Raw genomic sequence first — 16146 nt, 5'->3', positions numbered from 1 at the left:
ATTTGATATATTCCATGAAAGGTTTAATGTACTCCCCTCTCTTCTTGTTAGAGCAGGCCCCATCACAGACTGATAGGCTCCCGTCAGCTGCGCCGGTGCCTTTCAGTCGTGATAAGGTTGCCTGGAGGCATGGCAAGAGATTCCAGCTGCCAATCAACATCACACATCCCCATGTTTCATTTTGTGGGAATCGGCCTCCACTTGAGACTTCAGCCTCACGTCCATCAGTGGGGGATGGATGCAGTGTAACTGAGAGCACAGGTGTGCCGTGTTGTCTGGGAGAATAGATTTTCAGGTTGAGTCTGTCTCAGGAGTGCAAGAGGGAAGTTTAGATTAGTGTTTTTAGCCTTAGGTTTTAGAAAATGGGGGCCAGGCAAGGAGGGCAGGGAAGTTTTTCTTTGGCAATAGAGAGGGATGAAGACCTTAAACGTAAACAAATACTCCACTTGAGCGTTTTCTCTTCACTCTATAGTTGAGGAGATGGCTAATGATACTGAATGAAATCTGCTTCTCTTGGTTTTAATAGACTGAGTAAGAGAGAGGAATGATCTGAGATCAACAATTTGGGCAGCAACCTTGATAGTTCTATAGACTTAAAGGCATGGTTCATCCAAAGAAGAAACATGATCTTTTAATGTTTCATTTGATATGTTCCATGAAAGGTTTAATGTACTCCCCTCTTTATTTCCCCAAGATGCAGGTGTGTGTTACGTCACGCAGGGCAGTGAGGTTTAGTCAGTGACAATCATTCTCTTGTATTAATATAATATCCATTAATGTGTCAAAGTTATTACATTTAAATTAAGCATTTTATTAAATTTTTTCTGGTATGATGTGTTGTTGCCAGGGTTTCCTCTTGGCCCTTTTTCCGCCATATATTTCCAGGCCCGGTAGAAGACATTAGACCCAAATAATCACATAGGATGTTTTGATGGTGAAATACAGAGTTCATATGAGCGCATAGCTGGAGTTTGGCAGTATGAAACTGTATTTTACATCTCCCTTGAAGGTGGGGGGTTGTATGAAATTGAAAAGCTGTTTAACTGTTCAAGCTCCATCTGTCCTGAGAATTTTGTTATCTCTCTGCAGGTCTGGATGCTGAGCTGTATTATGTAAGGGATGATGTGGTAAATCATTATGCCCTCTCCTTCATCCTCCCTGTTCCTAGTGACACCAACAGCTTGCATTTCACCTGGCACTCCAGCAGCAAGGTTGGAACCATTCATCATATTTACAGTAGCTACCCCTCATGTTTCTCTGTCCCAACAGTTTCTCACAATCTATAAACGTTCTTTATGTAGTCATTAGGGCTGGATATTCATACAGATTTCCAAATTCAATTCTAATTTAAATTCTGTTCCATTTTTATTTTGGTATAGTTATAGTGTCCATTTTGCTTGCATACAAAATAAATTCTCTCTCAGCTAATGCTATTAATTCTACAGGGGATCTTCTAACTTGTATACATTTTTATTTTATCATTATATTTTCATCATTTTGTTCAAATTTTAGCTTTTTAAAAATATACATGGGGACGTAAAACAAGTGCTAAAATGGTACCGTCACTTTAAGGTAAATGGAAGTTTAGTGAGCGTCTCAGAAGTGTTTGGTGGAGTGCTTAATGAGAATGGAATTGTACAGCTTTACCGTATCAATGCTATATATTATTATAAATAAATACTTCTTTTTTATAGACATATTCCATCACAAATGGTTTGTGTGGATCTCTTCTTTAGAAACACATTACTCGTAATGAGTCAAACCAAACTCTTATTGTAGAGGGTTGCACATAGAGTAAAAGATCGATCTTGGGATTTTAAGAATCGATATCGTTCGAATGTCGAATGTAAATCTATTTTTTTACCCATCCTTAGTTATCATAGTCAAACAGTAAAATCTTGGCATACTCCAATTCAAGATCCACAATGCGTTCTCATCCTTTCTTGTTCCATGACAAATGTTTTCATGTTCAGAAATTCTTGGGACATAGGACCGCCTTCCTATTCCCACCCATGTCACAGAATTAGTCTATGCAGTTTAGAATCATAATTACATATCTGGTAACGATACCAATAGTTTTAGGACGTTCAGTGACATTTGCTGTACCTTTTCAACAATCCAAAATTCCTCCAGGGATACACAAGTGCTGTTTCTCTTAAGTTGATGTCACATTCTAGCCTACATTTCACAATATTTTAAGCACAAGTGAAGCTGCATATTTTATCTTGGAGTATATAAAATATTTTCAAAATGTACAATAAGGTACAGTTCTGGGAGAAATCTCCCACAACCTCATTCACGTCTCTGGCTACCCCAGTGAGAACCTCTTGTTTTAATGGGATCACTTTTGTTCACATCTAATCATTTTTCTCCCTTGTTGTCTCCATCACAGGTGGATTACAGGTTAGGGTTTCATGTGGAGAACATGTCAGTCATGGATCAACCTCAGAGCAATATCTCAACCCAGGGAGAGGTCCCTCGAACCCGTTCAGGTTAGCACTGCATACACCCTGTTTTTGTGCTTTTCTTTACATTTTAAAGGTACTGTAAGCTTTCCATTCTCATGGAAAGCTATGCAAAAACATTTCATACTCCTTGAAAGATATTAATGAAATACATGTTGTGTGACAGCACTAGACTAAATAACAAACAAAACATTTGTTCAAAGGCCATGGTTTCTGATGCTTTGTGCCTGTTAATCATTTTGTGCATTCTCATAGTTTTTTTAGTTCAAGCTAATTATTGAGGCTTAATGCCATTTATATGCCATGTTGTTCATAACAGTTGTCAGAGGTGGTGTTTTGCTACTGTTGTTTTTGACAACCACTTCTGCTGTGTGTCTGTCTCAATAAAGTTAATTTGGTATCTTTGGAGTGCAGTGTTTTGGAAAGAGGGTTTGTGGATAATCCAGCGGCTCAGCTTGTGGAAAGTCCACAAGTCATCTTTCTTGTAATATTTGTTATTTATCAGAGGTGTGAATCTTCACTGGCCTCACGATTCGATTACGATTCAAAGGGTAACGATTTGATTATAAAACGATTCTCGTTGCATCTTGTCCTTCAATATCTTTTTTCAGTTTCTTAAAAATGTATTTTTTACTCTCTATTTTTTCCCTTTCAGCTTTTTATTTAACAGCTGTTTTCAAAATCAGAACGAGTCACATTACATAAACTGGCCTTTTTACATTCAGTATGAGCTGTGTACAAAACATGAAACATCCACAAGATTAAATGGTAAATGGTCTGCACTTATATAGCGCCTTTTTAACCATAGTGGTATTCAAAGCGCTTTACACTGTGAACACATTAAAATATATCACACATACCAATGGCGGCAGAGATGCCATGCAAGGCGCTAGCCTGCCATAGGGAGCAACTTGGGGTTCAGTGTCTTGCCCAAGGACACTTCGGCATGTGGAGTCATGTGGGCTGGGATTTGAACCACCAACCCTGCGATTAGTGGCCGACCCACTCTACCAACTGAGCCAAAGCCACCCCATTAAATAAATGGTTCTATAGTTTAAAAGGGTATCTAAGTTTTTCAGTTTCTTTCTATAGAACCTTATAAAAAGAAGAAAAAAAGAATTAAATGATAACATCACTAACATCTCCCGAACCACTGCCTCATCATTATTTTCTTCTATGTTTTTCCCCGTTGTGTCCAAATCAGTGCAATTATGGATGCAAGCTCATCTTTCATGTTGTTTGCTGGCTTCTTATCACAAATAAACTATCCCGTTGCTTTGTGCATGGGTTTGTGAAAGAATGTCGGGATTGTAGTTTCATTCGGGCACAAATGCGTGCGCCACTGCTGTGCCATGATTTAAACTGAACTCTGAATCGATTCTGATTCTTTTGAGAATCGATTCAGAATCATTTGAGTATGAATCACAATGCGTCTATTTTTTTTAAATGGTATTTGGCTCTACCTTTTGGATCTGTTTTTAAAAATCTTAATAAAAATGAATGGTGGTAACATTGGTAAATCAATTTTCATTCCTGACTGACTTTTATGTGTGAGGATAAGGTCATGGCCCAGTTGCAAGAAACCCCTTAAGTTTGGAAAACCCTTAGTTATTATTGTATGTGTATTGTCAACTTAAGGGATTTCATGCAACTGGCTGCAGATGTCATAACTTAAAGTCCATGTGAACTGCTTTGACGAGTGCAGTTTTCTTTGGCTTGTTGATGTATTTTCTACTAAAACATGACTTTGGGGTGGGACTTTATGAATTGCCTGGCACTTTTTTTAGAAATGGACAATAGACTTTTATTTACGTCACCCAAGTAAGTGTTTTTGATTCTAAGACATTATAGATATTACAGTTTCATTTTCTGTTAATGCATGATTTTCTGTAAAGCTGCTTTGAAACGATGTGTGTTGTGAAATGCGTTATACAAATAAAAATGTGTTGACTATGCCGATCTCATTTGAATACAATTGTCCTCCACTGTCAGAGCTTCAGTAATAACGGTCTTTTACAACTCACTTTTTAGGTGATTTTTATTGGCAATTCTGTTTGGAACAACCCTACAGCATTGATTGGCTCCCTTTGAAGTGCCCTCTAAAGTTAGAACACAGTCATACATGCTCATCGGATGTATGGAAAGGATGCTTTCTCCTTTTAGAAAGCATTTGATTGGACACATTTTTCTCAACCTCAATGTAACGTCATGGTTGTGCCTGGGACTCGCTAGCCAAAAGAGAGAAATGCTGGAGATTTAAATGCTAAAAATATCTTCTGAATCAAATTTGTCAACGTTTAGAGGTATAGATTACCTTAAAGGGATAGTTCACCCAAAAATGTTCTCATTATTTGCTCATGCCATTCCAGATGTGTATGACTTTCTTTCTTCAACAGAAAACATACAAAGAAGAAGATTTCGGTTCTGTAGGTCCTTACAAATCAAGTGAATGGTGATCAGACCTTTGTAGCTCCAAAACATCACATAAGGAAACATAAAAGTAATCCATATGACTTCAGTGGTTAAATCTGTATCTTCAGAAGCGATGATAGGTGTGGGTGAGAAACAGATCAAAATGTAAGTCTTTTTTAACTTCACTTGCACTGTAAAGGCGCGGTCACACATACCTTTGCACTACAAAATTCTGCGGGCGAAGATGCCGTGGGTAGATTCGGAGCGTGTGTGAAATCACCAAAAACAAATAACTGCCAAGCAACCTCTTTTTAATGCTGCACTTCATACACTGGCAGAGTGAAGTTGAAAAGAAACTTGCCACTAAAACGAAATCCTTGTCCATTGTGAGTATATAGTGGGGGTATACTGTAAAGCAGCACCAAAACAAAGCTTTTCTAACAGAGGGTCAGAATTAGGCTGGAAAATTATCATGTTTTACAAATATATGACTGTTTTATGTGCAATTTATTTTACTTATATTATAAGTGTACATCAAGTATGCCCCCTTTAAAGCAGGGATCTTCAACAGCTTTCAGAACAAGGACCCCTTGGTGGGGAGAGAGACTGAGCAGGAACCTTTGTTACATATTGGATCAAATTGAGTGTTGCGTTTTATGCCTATAAAAACATGTATGATAGGCTTCCATATTATTATATGTACTTTATGATTTTAAGATAGCAAAGCTTTTGAAATAATCATTAAATAATGTACAGCTGTGGTCTGCAACTTTTCTGACATGAAGTGACATTTTTAATTTTCCTTGTTAATCACTGTTCCATACCCCCTCCTTAATAAAAGAAAAATATAGAGAGAGATAGACAGACAGACAGACAGACCCTGTCCCTGCAGAATAAAACAATTTTGTAAGGTTACTAATATGGAGTATTCATATCATGTGTGATATATTTTATGCATATATTTTAAAATTAAATTTCATAAGAAGTAAAACTCAAGTCCTTCATTAGTGTCAATTTCACACGTTTAAGAGCCCTCAAAACGTGGTTGCTTTCATAATATCTACTATAATATGAAATATTGTGAGGCTGGGAAATGTATTGCTTTAATTTCAGCAATTAATAGTTGACTTGTAAAAAAATTGTGATGTATACATGTTTTTGTTTTTCTCTCCTCTACTTCATTAAACTTAATTTATGTTTTTCCCCACTTTCAAAATGTGGCTAAAATTGCCATATATAAATTTACAGGCAGTACACGCTCGATTGGACTGTCCATTCTAGCACAGAAACTGATTGTGTGAAGCAGTGCACACTTATTGCGTGTGGCATACTGTAAGAAACACAGGAGCGGATCTACTGTACAGAGAATTGAGACTTCATCGGCAGATATATCTCTGTACTGTATCTCTTTGCATCAGCTGAAAGCGCTAACTCATTGTCATCTGAACCAGTGTCGAAAGTAAAACCGCACAAGAGACCCAGCGTGTGCGATTTAGAGACTGAATGGCAGCCAGTGAAATTAGTGTATAGTTTTAAGTTTCAGCAAATTAACCTTCAGTCAGTAAATTCAGTCATTGTTTACTCTCCCCTGTGTTATAACCCCATCAGAACAAGAAATGAATCGCATACAATAATTTATTAGACTTCTGAATTATACTTTTGTGTCCTTTTGAAGCTTGAAGAGATGGTCACCATAAACTGCTATTGAATGACATCACTGAGCACAATTTTTTTTCACAAGTTCTCCCTTTGTGAAAGAAAGTCATATGAGGTTATGACAACACAGGGGTGAGTAAACAATGCCATCATTTTAATTTTTGGGTGAACTAAACCTTTAAGCATTTAATTTGGTTTGTATCTGTAGGTATAGTGTCTAATAATGCACTGGCAATGTACATTTAGGTTTCTCTTGCCAATAAAGCTTTGTAAGGAATTGAATCTGCCCATTTAATCCTATTATTAAAGTCCACTGGAAAACTGCAGAAGATTTTGTTAGACTTTTCATTACAGCATGTCCACTGATTTTATGGCATGTATACATATAACATACATATTTAAATAATGTCTAATGTCAAAGTTCTTTTGAGATAAAGTAAACATGTATGATTATTTTTTAGTGTTTATTTTAATGGCGCAAATAAATCACAGAAATAATTATCTGAAAAATGTTTGTCAATTCACAGCCCTAAAATCGTAAATCGTCTGCACTTATGTAGCGCCTTTTTAACCTTAACGGTATTCAAAGCGCTTTACACTGTGACTCATTCACCCATTCATACACACATTCATACACACATTCATACACCAATGGCGGCAGAGCTGCCATGCAAGGTGCTAGCCTGCCATTGGGAGCAACTTGGGACACTTCGGCATTTGGATCTAATCCTGCGATTAGTGGCCGACCCGCACTATCAACTGAGCCACAGCCGCCCCTGATGAAAATATTAATATGTGGCATGCAAAATATTTTCTTTATAATACACTCCTGCTTTTGAATGACTGTTAATGGAGAGAGAAACAGAGAGATGTTTGTTTGCCCCATGAATGGTGAAGATATGACATTTAGCAGCAAGGGATAGACCAGCCAAACCTGGCCCCTTGCACAAGATTAAATTCTGCTTTAATTTTTCAGCTGTGCGTTCAGGATGTTTACAGCTTTTATCTCCAATATAATCAAATAAGTGCAACCAAGTTGTCAAGTGAGTGTATTTTTGTGTGTCTCCTGGATGTGTAGTTTTCAGAGTGGACCTTTTCTGTTCTGGGAAGGCTGACGGTGAAGCTGTGCTAACAGTGCAGTTGAACCTGACAACACCAGCCAACAACTTCACAGTGCTCAACTTCAAACGCAGGAAAATGTGTTACCGAAGTAAGATATTCCATATGCTAACATTGTTATTTTCTCCAATGCATCTTTGTTTAATCTTTGTGTGTGTGTGTGTGTGTGTGTGTGTGTGTGTGTGTGTGTGTGTGTGTGTGTGTGTGTGTGTGTGTGTGTGTGTGTGTGTGTGTGTGTGTGTGTGTGTGTGTTAGCGTTAGCAGTTAATTCCCTTTCGCTCTTTTTCATGCTCTAATGAAGCTGTGGTTGTTGTGCATTTGGAGAAGTGCTGTTTTTGGAAATGTGAATCTTGACACAAACAGATTATAAAAACACAAGCTCACTGTCATATGCTTCCTGAGAGGAAATAGCCAATGACTTTATTATTTGCTTATTTGAAGCACATGAGCCAAATTAGCTGCTGGAGAAGAAAAAGTGTTTGTATGTGCCCCAATTTCCTCTCCCTTGTGGAAGAACTGGGTCAGCAAGTGTTTGTGTGTAATGCTTTAGAACAGGGGTTTTCAAACTGGGTCCGGGGACCCCCAGGGGTCCTCAATTGACAATAAAGTGCAAAAAAAAAAAAAGAAAGAAAATCATGTTTTTCATTCAGTTTATTATTGCTTTCTAAAGACAGGTCGTACATCATGAGGTTAATCATGATTACTTGTATTAATAAATAAAAACACATCTACATATAGATAAATGTGCTTTTCATTTTCATAATACAATGTTTTTTTTTTTTCGTGTCAAGAGTATCATTGCTGTATAATTTTCTATTTGTTCTGAGTTTCTCTATCATTCAGTGGTGCTAGATAGTGAACCAGTATTCATTAGCATGGCTTCCATTCTATCTCTACTTCACAGGAATTGAGCTGCCAGAGCCCCCCAAAACTCTGCCATTCCCAAACACAACCATACAGAGAATAGACAGTGAGAATAATTATAATAATAAAATATATATTGAAAAACCTAATTGATTTTTAGTGAATGTTGTTTTGTACTGAGAAATAATTGGACTCTTTTATCTGTCCCGTCTTTTTTCCTTAGCGAGCAGTTCAAATGCTCCCACCACATCCACTCGAGTTTTCTACATCAGTGTGTGTGTGTGCTGCATCGTCATCTTTCTGGTGGCCATCATCCTTGCTGTGCTACACCTGCACAGCATGAAGAGAGTGGAAATGGATGACAGGTGTGTGTGTGTGCACACTTTATGATCATTTTGTTACTTCTAGTATAAGAATACAAATTTGTACATTCTAGTGTAGTGATTCTCAACTGGTGGGTCTTGACTCAAAATTAGGTTGCAGATCTGTTCTGTGGACAGCAGGGAGAAATAATGCAAATGCAACTTTCTATGCAAATGTGTATAATTAGAATTACTTGTCAACTTTTAAAAGGGATGAGAAAATGCCTCCCATTTTTTTGTTATTGATACCAAAGGCTGGATGTCCAAACGAACTCTATAGTGCAAATTATTTTCACCGGGTTGATTGGGTATATTAGGTAGATGTCAACATGGACAGGTTCATGGAAATGCCTTCATCTTCAAACCATGCACAACTATGGGTCACACTTGATGTCCAATGTAAAATCTGGGTCATGAAGCAAAACCAATGTTGTAGTAATTCCTCAGTATGCAAACCATCTGCATGTTATAATATGTCATGTTGTGTTCCAGTAGTGAAATGTCTGTTGTTTAGTGTGAATTGGGTTTGTGTTGGTTCTGATCAGTGGTTGATTTTACTTTTCTCCCCTTGTCTAGGTTGCTGTAGCTATGCCTTGTTTTGAATATTATTGTTCATAAAGGTTCTCTTTTTGTCTGAAGAAATGCAAAAAAAACAAAACATCATTTAAAGGTTCATCTCTATCAGTTCCATACCAGTGTAGTTTAATTGTGTTTTCTGAAAATTGAATTATGCATCAGCACAAAGAGACATCTATTTCAGCATTATATATAAGGGCATACTGTAGATTAGATCTGATCAGCCACCATTCACGAGCCCAGGCACATAGCTCCACTTATCTCCTCAAACAAATCAGCCTCTGAACAAGGGCGATTCGATCCCCCATTTATGTCTCGCTCCACAGCCCAGGAAGTAGACTAGAATTCTTTAATAATACTAATGATGATGATGATGGGTCATTGACATTAGAGTAGATTGGGTTCAATAAGTTTCTGGAGGCAGGTTAAACCTGTAGTGCTTTAAAGTCTTTGTACAGGGGCCTCAGTGTTTAACCTCTACAGCGGGTGACCAATGGCTTTGATTAGTATAATTATACAGAATTTAGCTTTTTTTGTATTGGGGTTCAGGGCCAGGTAAAACTCTACACCTTCTGTGGATATAAAGAGCTGTAGAGGATCAGATAAAGAAGGCAATCATTTGAAAGAGTTTATGATCATTTTCAAAGCTGAAAGTAGGGCTGTGTCTATACAATAATATATATATATATATATATATATATATATATATATATATATATATGAGCTGATACTTTTCCTCATGATATTGTATCGATATTTATATTAAACTATTTGTGTGTTCATATCATGTAAACCGCAAAGTTGATACAATGTTACTTCCAAATCAATTTAATGAGCTCACAAAGAGACAAAAACTTGATGTTTCGAGCTACATGCTCTTCATTATCAGTATAGATCTGAAATATACCCAAATAAATTGGAATTGATTCGTAATCTAACTAATTATATGATGGCATTTTGCAACTTTTGGGACTATAATCATACTTTTTTGTTTTTCTTGACCCTGTAATTTAGTAACTGTAGAACACATTAACTGTATGCGTATATGATGAAATTATTACAGTTTCTTGTCAATCTATGTCTATTTTAATGTGAACAATGCGCTGCCACTTTAATTCAGTGCGGTGCAGCACAGCAAAAATAGACTGTGTGCGGAAACGATCGCTGCACTGCTGTATACACACCGCAACTGGAACGGATCGACGGACTGCATCCGCGTGCAGTTTGAAAGCTCTAACCTGTTAACATGGGTATGGAAAACGTATCGGTTACCTAACGTAACCTCGGTTCTCTCTAGATGAGGGAACGAGTATTGCGTAAGCTAGCTTATGCTATGGGAAAGATTAATCTTTTCTGAGATATTGAAGCCAAAAAATTATCCTTAATTTTTGTATCCATTGTCAACGCAGTGCGGCAGCTGCAGACCTTGAGCGGGCTAGCTAGCGAGCTCATAGGTTGCTCTGCGGCAACTGCTGCAGCCTATAGACGAGCTTGGGCGTAACTCGCGATCCAATGAGAGGCGCCCGCGCTCACTGCAACAAAGCCCGCCAAAATGGGCGTGACTAGAGTGCATATAAGCGTAGTTCGTAGGCTGGAACCCTGGTTTTCATTGACTGAAGCTGAAAAGTCGCCGTGGCGCGAAGCACGGCCGGCTACGCAATACTGCTCCCTCATCTAGAGAGAACCGAGGTTACGTTAGGTAACCGACACGTTCTCTTACGAGAGGTTCTCTCAGATATGTAAGCTAGCTTACGCCACGGAACCCATTGTCAACGGCGTCGCGCCAAGCATCCACTGTATGAGCCCCAGGGAATTAAGGGGGACCCGTGGGAGCCCTTATGAGTGGGGAAATAATATTTGGCCGGCAAGAATGCGGGTCATTGATTATGTAATACATAAGCACATAGTGGGAAGGGAACGACAGAGCGGCGGTGCCGGTCTGTGTGGAATGTGTCCCATCAGTGCAGCTCACCAGGGGAGCTGTAGCGTATTAAACCGCTAGTAGTTTTGCCTGCAGAGCGGGCACTTCCATATTGTAAAATCTGACAAAGGTGGAGGGGAAGTCCATCCCGCTGCCACACATATGTCGTGAATGGAAATCCCGCTGGACCATGCCCACGAGGATGCCATGCCTCTAGTGGAGTGAGCCCTAATGCCCAACGGGCATGGCAGGTCTTTTGACGCCGTATGCAGCGGCAATAGCGCCCACTATCCATCTAGATAGTGTCTGTTTCGAGGCGGCGAGACCTTTGGTGCGCCCCGAACGAAACAAAAAGCTGCTCAGAGCGCCTGAAAGCGGCGGAGCGCGCAGTATACAATCTCAGTGCTCTGACCGGGCAAAGGAGATTGGCGCCGCGTTCGCTAACGGAAGCTGGCAGCGCCGATAGGGAAATGACCTGTGCTCTGAAAGGAGTACCGATCACCTTGGGAACATAGCCGTGTCTAGGCTTTAAAATGACCTTGGAGTCACTTGGTCCAAACTCAAGACACGCAGCGCTGACAGACAACGCGTGAAGGTCTCCCACACGCTTGAATGATGACAGGGCAGTCAGAAAACGGTTTTGAGTGAAAGGTATTTCAAATCCACGGATTGAAGTGGTTCGACAGGGGGCTTTCATAGTTTCGAGAACTATAGAAAGATCCCAGATAGGAACCGATGGGGGCGCGGGGTTCATCCTTCTAGCTCCCCTGAGGAAGCGGATGACCAGCTCGCTTTTACCCCATGACTGGCCGTGCAGGGGTTCAGCGAACGCCGCAACGGCCGCCACATACACTTTGAGCGTGGATGGGGATCTGCCCTTATCCAGCAGCTCTTGTAGAAATACGAGCAGCTGACGACACCCCACATGTCCGCGGGTCCAGGTCTCGGTCGGTGCACCATTTTGAGAATACAGACCATTTTGACGCATAGATTCTTCTCGTGGAAGGGGCTCTAGCGCGTATGATGGTGTTTATTACTCCTTCTGGCAGAGCGACGGTAGTCGCTGATCACCCACGCATGCAGCCTCAGCTTCTGGGTGGGGATGCCAAATTGTGCCGCGAGCTTGAGAGAGGAAATCTGCTCTCACTGGGATGGGCCACGGCGCTGTCAGTGACAGCCGCGTAAGCTCCGGGAACCATGTCTGATTCTCCCAATGTGGGGCTATGAGGAGCACCGAGTGACGCTGCTTCCTGATCCTCTGCATTACCTGTGGCAATAGCGAGACGGAGGGAAGGCGTAAAGCGGGCGCCTGGGCCAGTCCTGGGCCAGCGCGCCTCGCTGAGAAAAATATTGGGCAGTGAGAGTTCTCTTTGGACGCAAAGAGGTCTATCTCCGCTCTGCCGAATAGGTGCCATAACGCCTGGACTGTTTGAGCGTGCAGGGACCATTCCCCTGGGGGAATATTGTCTCTGGACAGTCTGTCCGGGCCGCCGCTCAGGTGGCCTGGCACGCGCGTCGCCCTCAGTGAGCGCAGGTGGCACTGGGACCAACTCAGTATGCGTTCGCCAGATGGAAGAGGTTCCTGGATCTGACACCGCCCTGACGGTTTAGGTAGAATACCACAGATCTGTTGTCCGAACGGACCAGGACGCGGTGACCCTGAATGACCGGGAGAAAGCGCACGCAGCGCGCACTCGACCGCTATCATTTCCAGACAATTTATGTGAAGGAGCTTTTCCTGAACTGACCATAGGCCGAAAACCGAGAGCCCTCGCAGACCGCGCCCCAACCCGTGTTGGACGCCGCCTGTCGAGATGACTTTTCGGCGAGATACAGCTCCCATTGTCACTCCCCGCTGATACCATTCGGCCACTGTCCAGGGCTGCAGAGCTGAAATACAGGTCTGAGTCACCTTGATGGGCTGGCGGCCTGTGGCCCAAGCCCGGCGAGACGCGCTGGTGTTTAGCCAATGCTGAAGCGGGCGATGTGCAGTAAACCCAGCTGAAGTACTGCTGCGGCTGAGGCCATGTAGCCTAGCACTCTCTGAAATTTCTTCAGAGGTGTGAGGCTGTTCATCTGAAATGACGCTGCTAGTCGCTGCACACGGCGCCGCTGTGTAGATATGCGAGCCGTCATTGCCACTGAGTCTAGTTCTATTCCAAGCAAGGAAATTGCCTGACTGGGCTGTAGTGAGCTCTTGGTCCAATTGACTGCAAGGCCCAAACTGTTCAGATGATTGAGGAGAACTGTCCTGTGAGACAGAAGCTCCGTATGTGATTGTGCCAAAATCAGCCAATCGTCCAAATAGTTCAGAATTCGCGAACCCTGACTCGCAGAGGGTGCGAGCGCCGGTCCATGCACTTCGTGGAAAGTACGGGTGCTAAGGACAGGCTGAATGGAAGGACGGTGTATTGATAAACCTGGCCGCCGGGCTAATCTCAAGAATGGCCTGTGACGGGATTTATCTGAATCTGAAAGTATGCATTTTTCAGATCGAGAGAAATAAACCAGTCCCCTGGCGCATTACGCGCGAGGAGTTTGCTGGTTGTAAGCATTTTGAACGGTCTTTTGCAAGCGCTTTGTTTAAAACCCTGAGATCTAATATTGGTCTGAGGTCGCCGCCTTTCTTGGGGACAAGAAAATAACGGCTGTAAAACCCCGACTCGCCAGGGAGGCGGCACTCTCTATGGCCCTTTTGCACAGAAGGTTTGTTATTTCTGAACGAAGCATGCACGCTGCTTCCGTGTTCACAGTAGTTTCGAGCCGCGCTCTGAAGCAAGGAGGACGGCGATCGAACTGTAGCAAATAGCCCTGTTTTATTGTGCTTAACACCCATTCGGATATCCCTGAATATCTTCCCACGCTTTGAAGCGTAATGTTAGAGGGTGAATGGCCAAATCGCTTGATTGCCGCACACAGCCCGCTGAACAGAATGTGTGAGCCGCTTACTGTGCTTATGCTGGACTGCTCGCAGACAGCATGGACAGGCTGTTCTGTGAGTGACTTCCGATTGAGGTGAATGGGGAAAGAGTCACGCCTGTTAAGTGATGCGCAAGCATAGCCACGGGCACGGGACTTACATACAGAGAAGTGTTTGCTGGCCGTGTGACAGAGCGGGCAGAGAATGGGCGCGCGACGTATTCGTGAGCGCATTTATTGACTAACACTCGAAGTGGTTCAGTAACCGCTTTTGAGTGTGCTCTGATGGGGACACGGAACGTGTAATGCTTGTGTGTAGAGCTGAACACTAGATTGTGGGCACATTTTCTACACATAAGGCTGGTCGTGGTGACAGAGCGGCCAGAGGAGGGCTGCGCGACGGGCTCGTGGGCGCGTTATTAACTCTAACACTCGAGCCGGTCGTAACCGCTTATGTGAGTGTGCTCTGATAGGGACACGGATGTGTAATGCTTGTGTGTAGGGGTGAGCACTGGATTGTGGGCACAATTTCTACACATAAGGCATGTTTACTCTTTACAAGATTTCTTTGGGTCGCCGTGAAAACGGCGCTTGAGTGCAGGCAAACGGGTAGTATCACCGGCTTGTTGGCTGCTGAATCCACCACTGCAGTAGACTGAGAGAAGGGGACTGACAGGGGCGAAGCTTTGACGGTGGTCCGGTCGTGGCGGGACTGAGCCGTCGCTTTCTCAACAACGCTAGGAGGACTTCGGTTGCTCAGGATTCAGTACAATCTTAGGCCGAGGCCCGCAGGGGGCGGCTGTCTGAGCGCTGATCGAGGGCGGCCGCCCTGTCGACGCTGAGAAGTCTGGCTTGTTGAGCTGGGCGCTGTGAAGAGGCTCGTGCAGGAGGCTGGTCACGCGGGCGGCCTGCAGAGGAGCTAGCGACGAGGCAGAAAGAGATTCATGGCTTGGGCTTCGAGAACGGTCAACAATGCCACTCACCGCGGAACCGAAGAGACCGGACAGAGAGAGCGCGCGTAGTGCGCTCAGCTTCTCCCAAGTCGGCTAGTCAGATCTGAAACAGCCTCTGTCTGTAAGACGGCCATGGAATGCAGAGCAGATGCGCTTGGCCGGCGGCGGTATAGGCGCCGCCAACACAGGCGGAAGTAGTTCTGCAGGCCTTAGACGGAGCACCAGCTTAGGACCGCCATCTCGCGGAGGGCGGGCAAAGGTGCGGCGTGGAATCTGTTGGGAGCCTGTTCAGGGGCGGTGACCACTGAGCCCAAGGCGGTCGACAACCTGTGTGAGGAGGCACGCTAGTTCCCCTTCGACTCGGGCGCGGGTCCTGCTGGATTCCTGGGCCGAGGAGGAGGCGCGTGAGCCTGACCACTCCTCGTCCGAGCCATGATGGAACAGCCCTTATCCTCCGCTTCTTGGTCCGAGATGGCAGCAGAGCAGCCGCCGGGCGGCAACTGCGCGGCCCCGAGTGGGCGGGAGGGTGAAGGCATTGCTCGAGGGAGGGGCTCCGGCGAGGCAATCGCTTCTACCACTGGTTCCGCAGCCTTTGAGAGCGGGCGCTTTTACTGCGCTGCTGAATGGAAGGCGCGCGGCGGCTTCGGTCCTGAGCGCTCGAAGTCGAGCCCGCAGGGTCGACATCGAAGCTCCTCGCCGAGATCGCATCCGCCTTCAGCGAGGGGAGCTCTGCATGCCCCAGTCCCAGGCAGAGAGCGCAGATGACGTGGCGGTCTCCGGTGCTGAGAGGGGCGCGGCATGAGGCGCAAGTGGAGCGAGGCATCTTTAAAAAGACGCCAGTACTTTTTGTGAAGTTCATAAGAACTAGCTTGCTTTAAAAGGATACGTCGCCGGATGGC

General features: G+C 43.4%; 1 protein-coding gene across 2 annotated transcripts in view; it reads left to right on the top strand.

The window, feature by feature from the left end:
- Positions 1–16146, top strand: part of LOC127646821 (tyrosine-protein kinase RYK-like) — an 87881-nt gene that overhangs the window by 26462 nt on the left and 45273 nt on the right. For both annotated transcript variants that reach the window (XM_052130726.1, XM_052130724.1), the window contains exons 2-6: positions 1090–1211; positions 2393–2492; positions 7612–7743; positions 8557–8622; positions 8740–8881. In XM_052130726.1, coding sequence (XP_051986686.1) covers positions 1090–1211; positions 2393–2492; positions 7612–7743; positions 8557–8622; positions 8740–8881 — 562 coding nt within the window. The remainder of the gene's footprint in view (positions 1–1089; positions 1212–2392; positions 2493–7611; positions 7744–8556; positions 8623–8739; positions 8882–16146) is intronic.

The sequence above is a fragment of the Xyrauchen texanus genome, chromosome 7 (genome assembly GCF_025860055.1).
Source record: "Xyrauchen texanus isolate HMW12.3.18 chromosome 7, RBS_HiC_50CHRs, whole genome shotgun sequence".
Classification (NCBI taxonomy): Eukaryota; Metazoa; Chordata; class Actinopteri; order Cypriniformes; family Catostomidae; genus Xyrauchen; species Xyrauchen texanus.
Note: the sequence above shows the minus strand (reverse complement) of the source record. Positions and strands in the feature narration are given on the sequence as shown.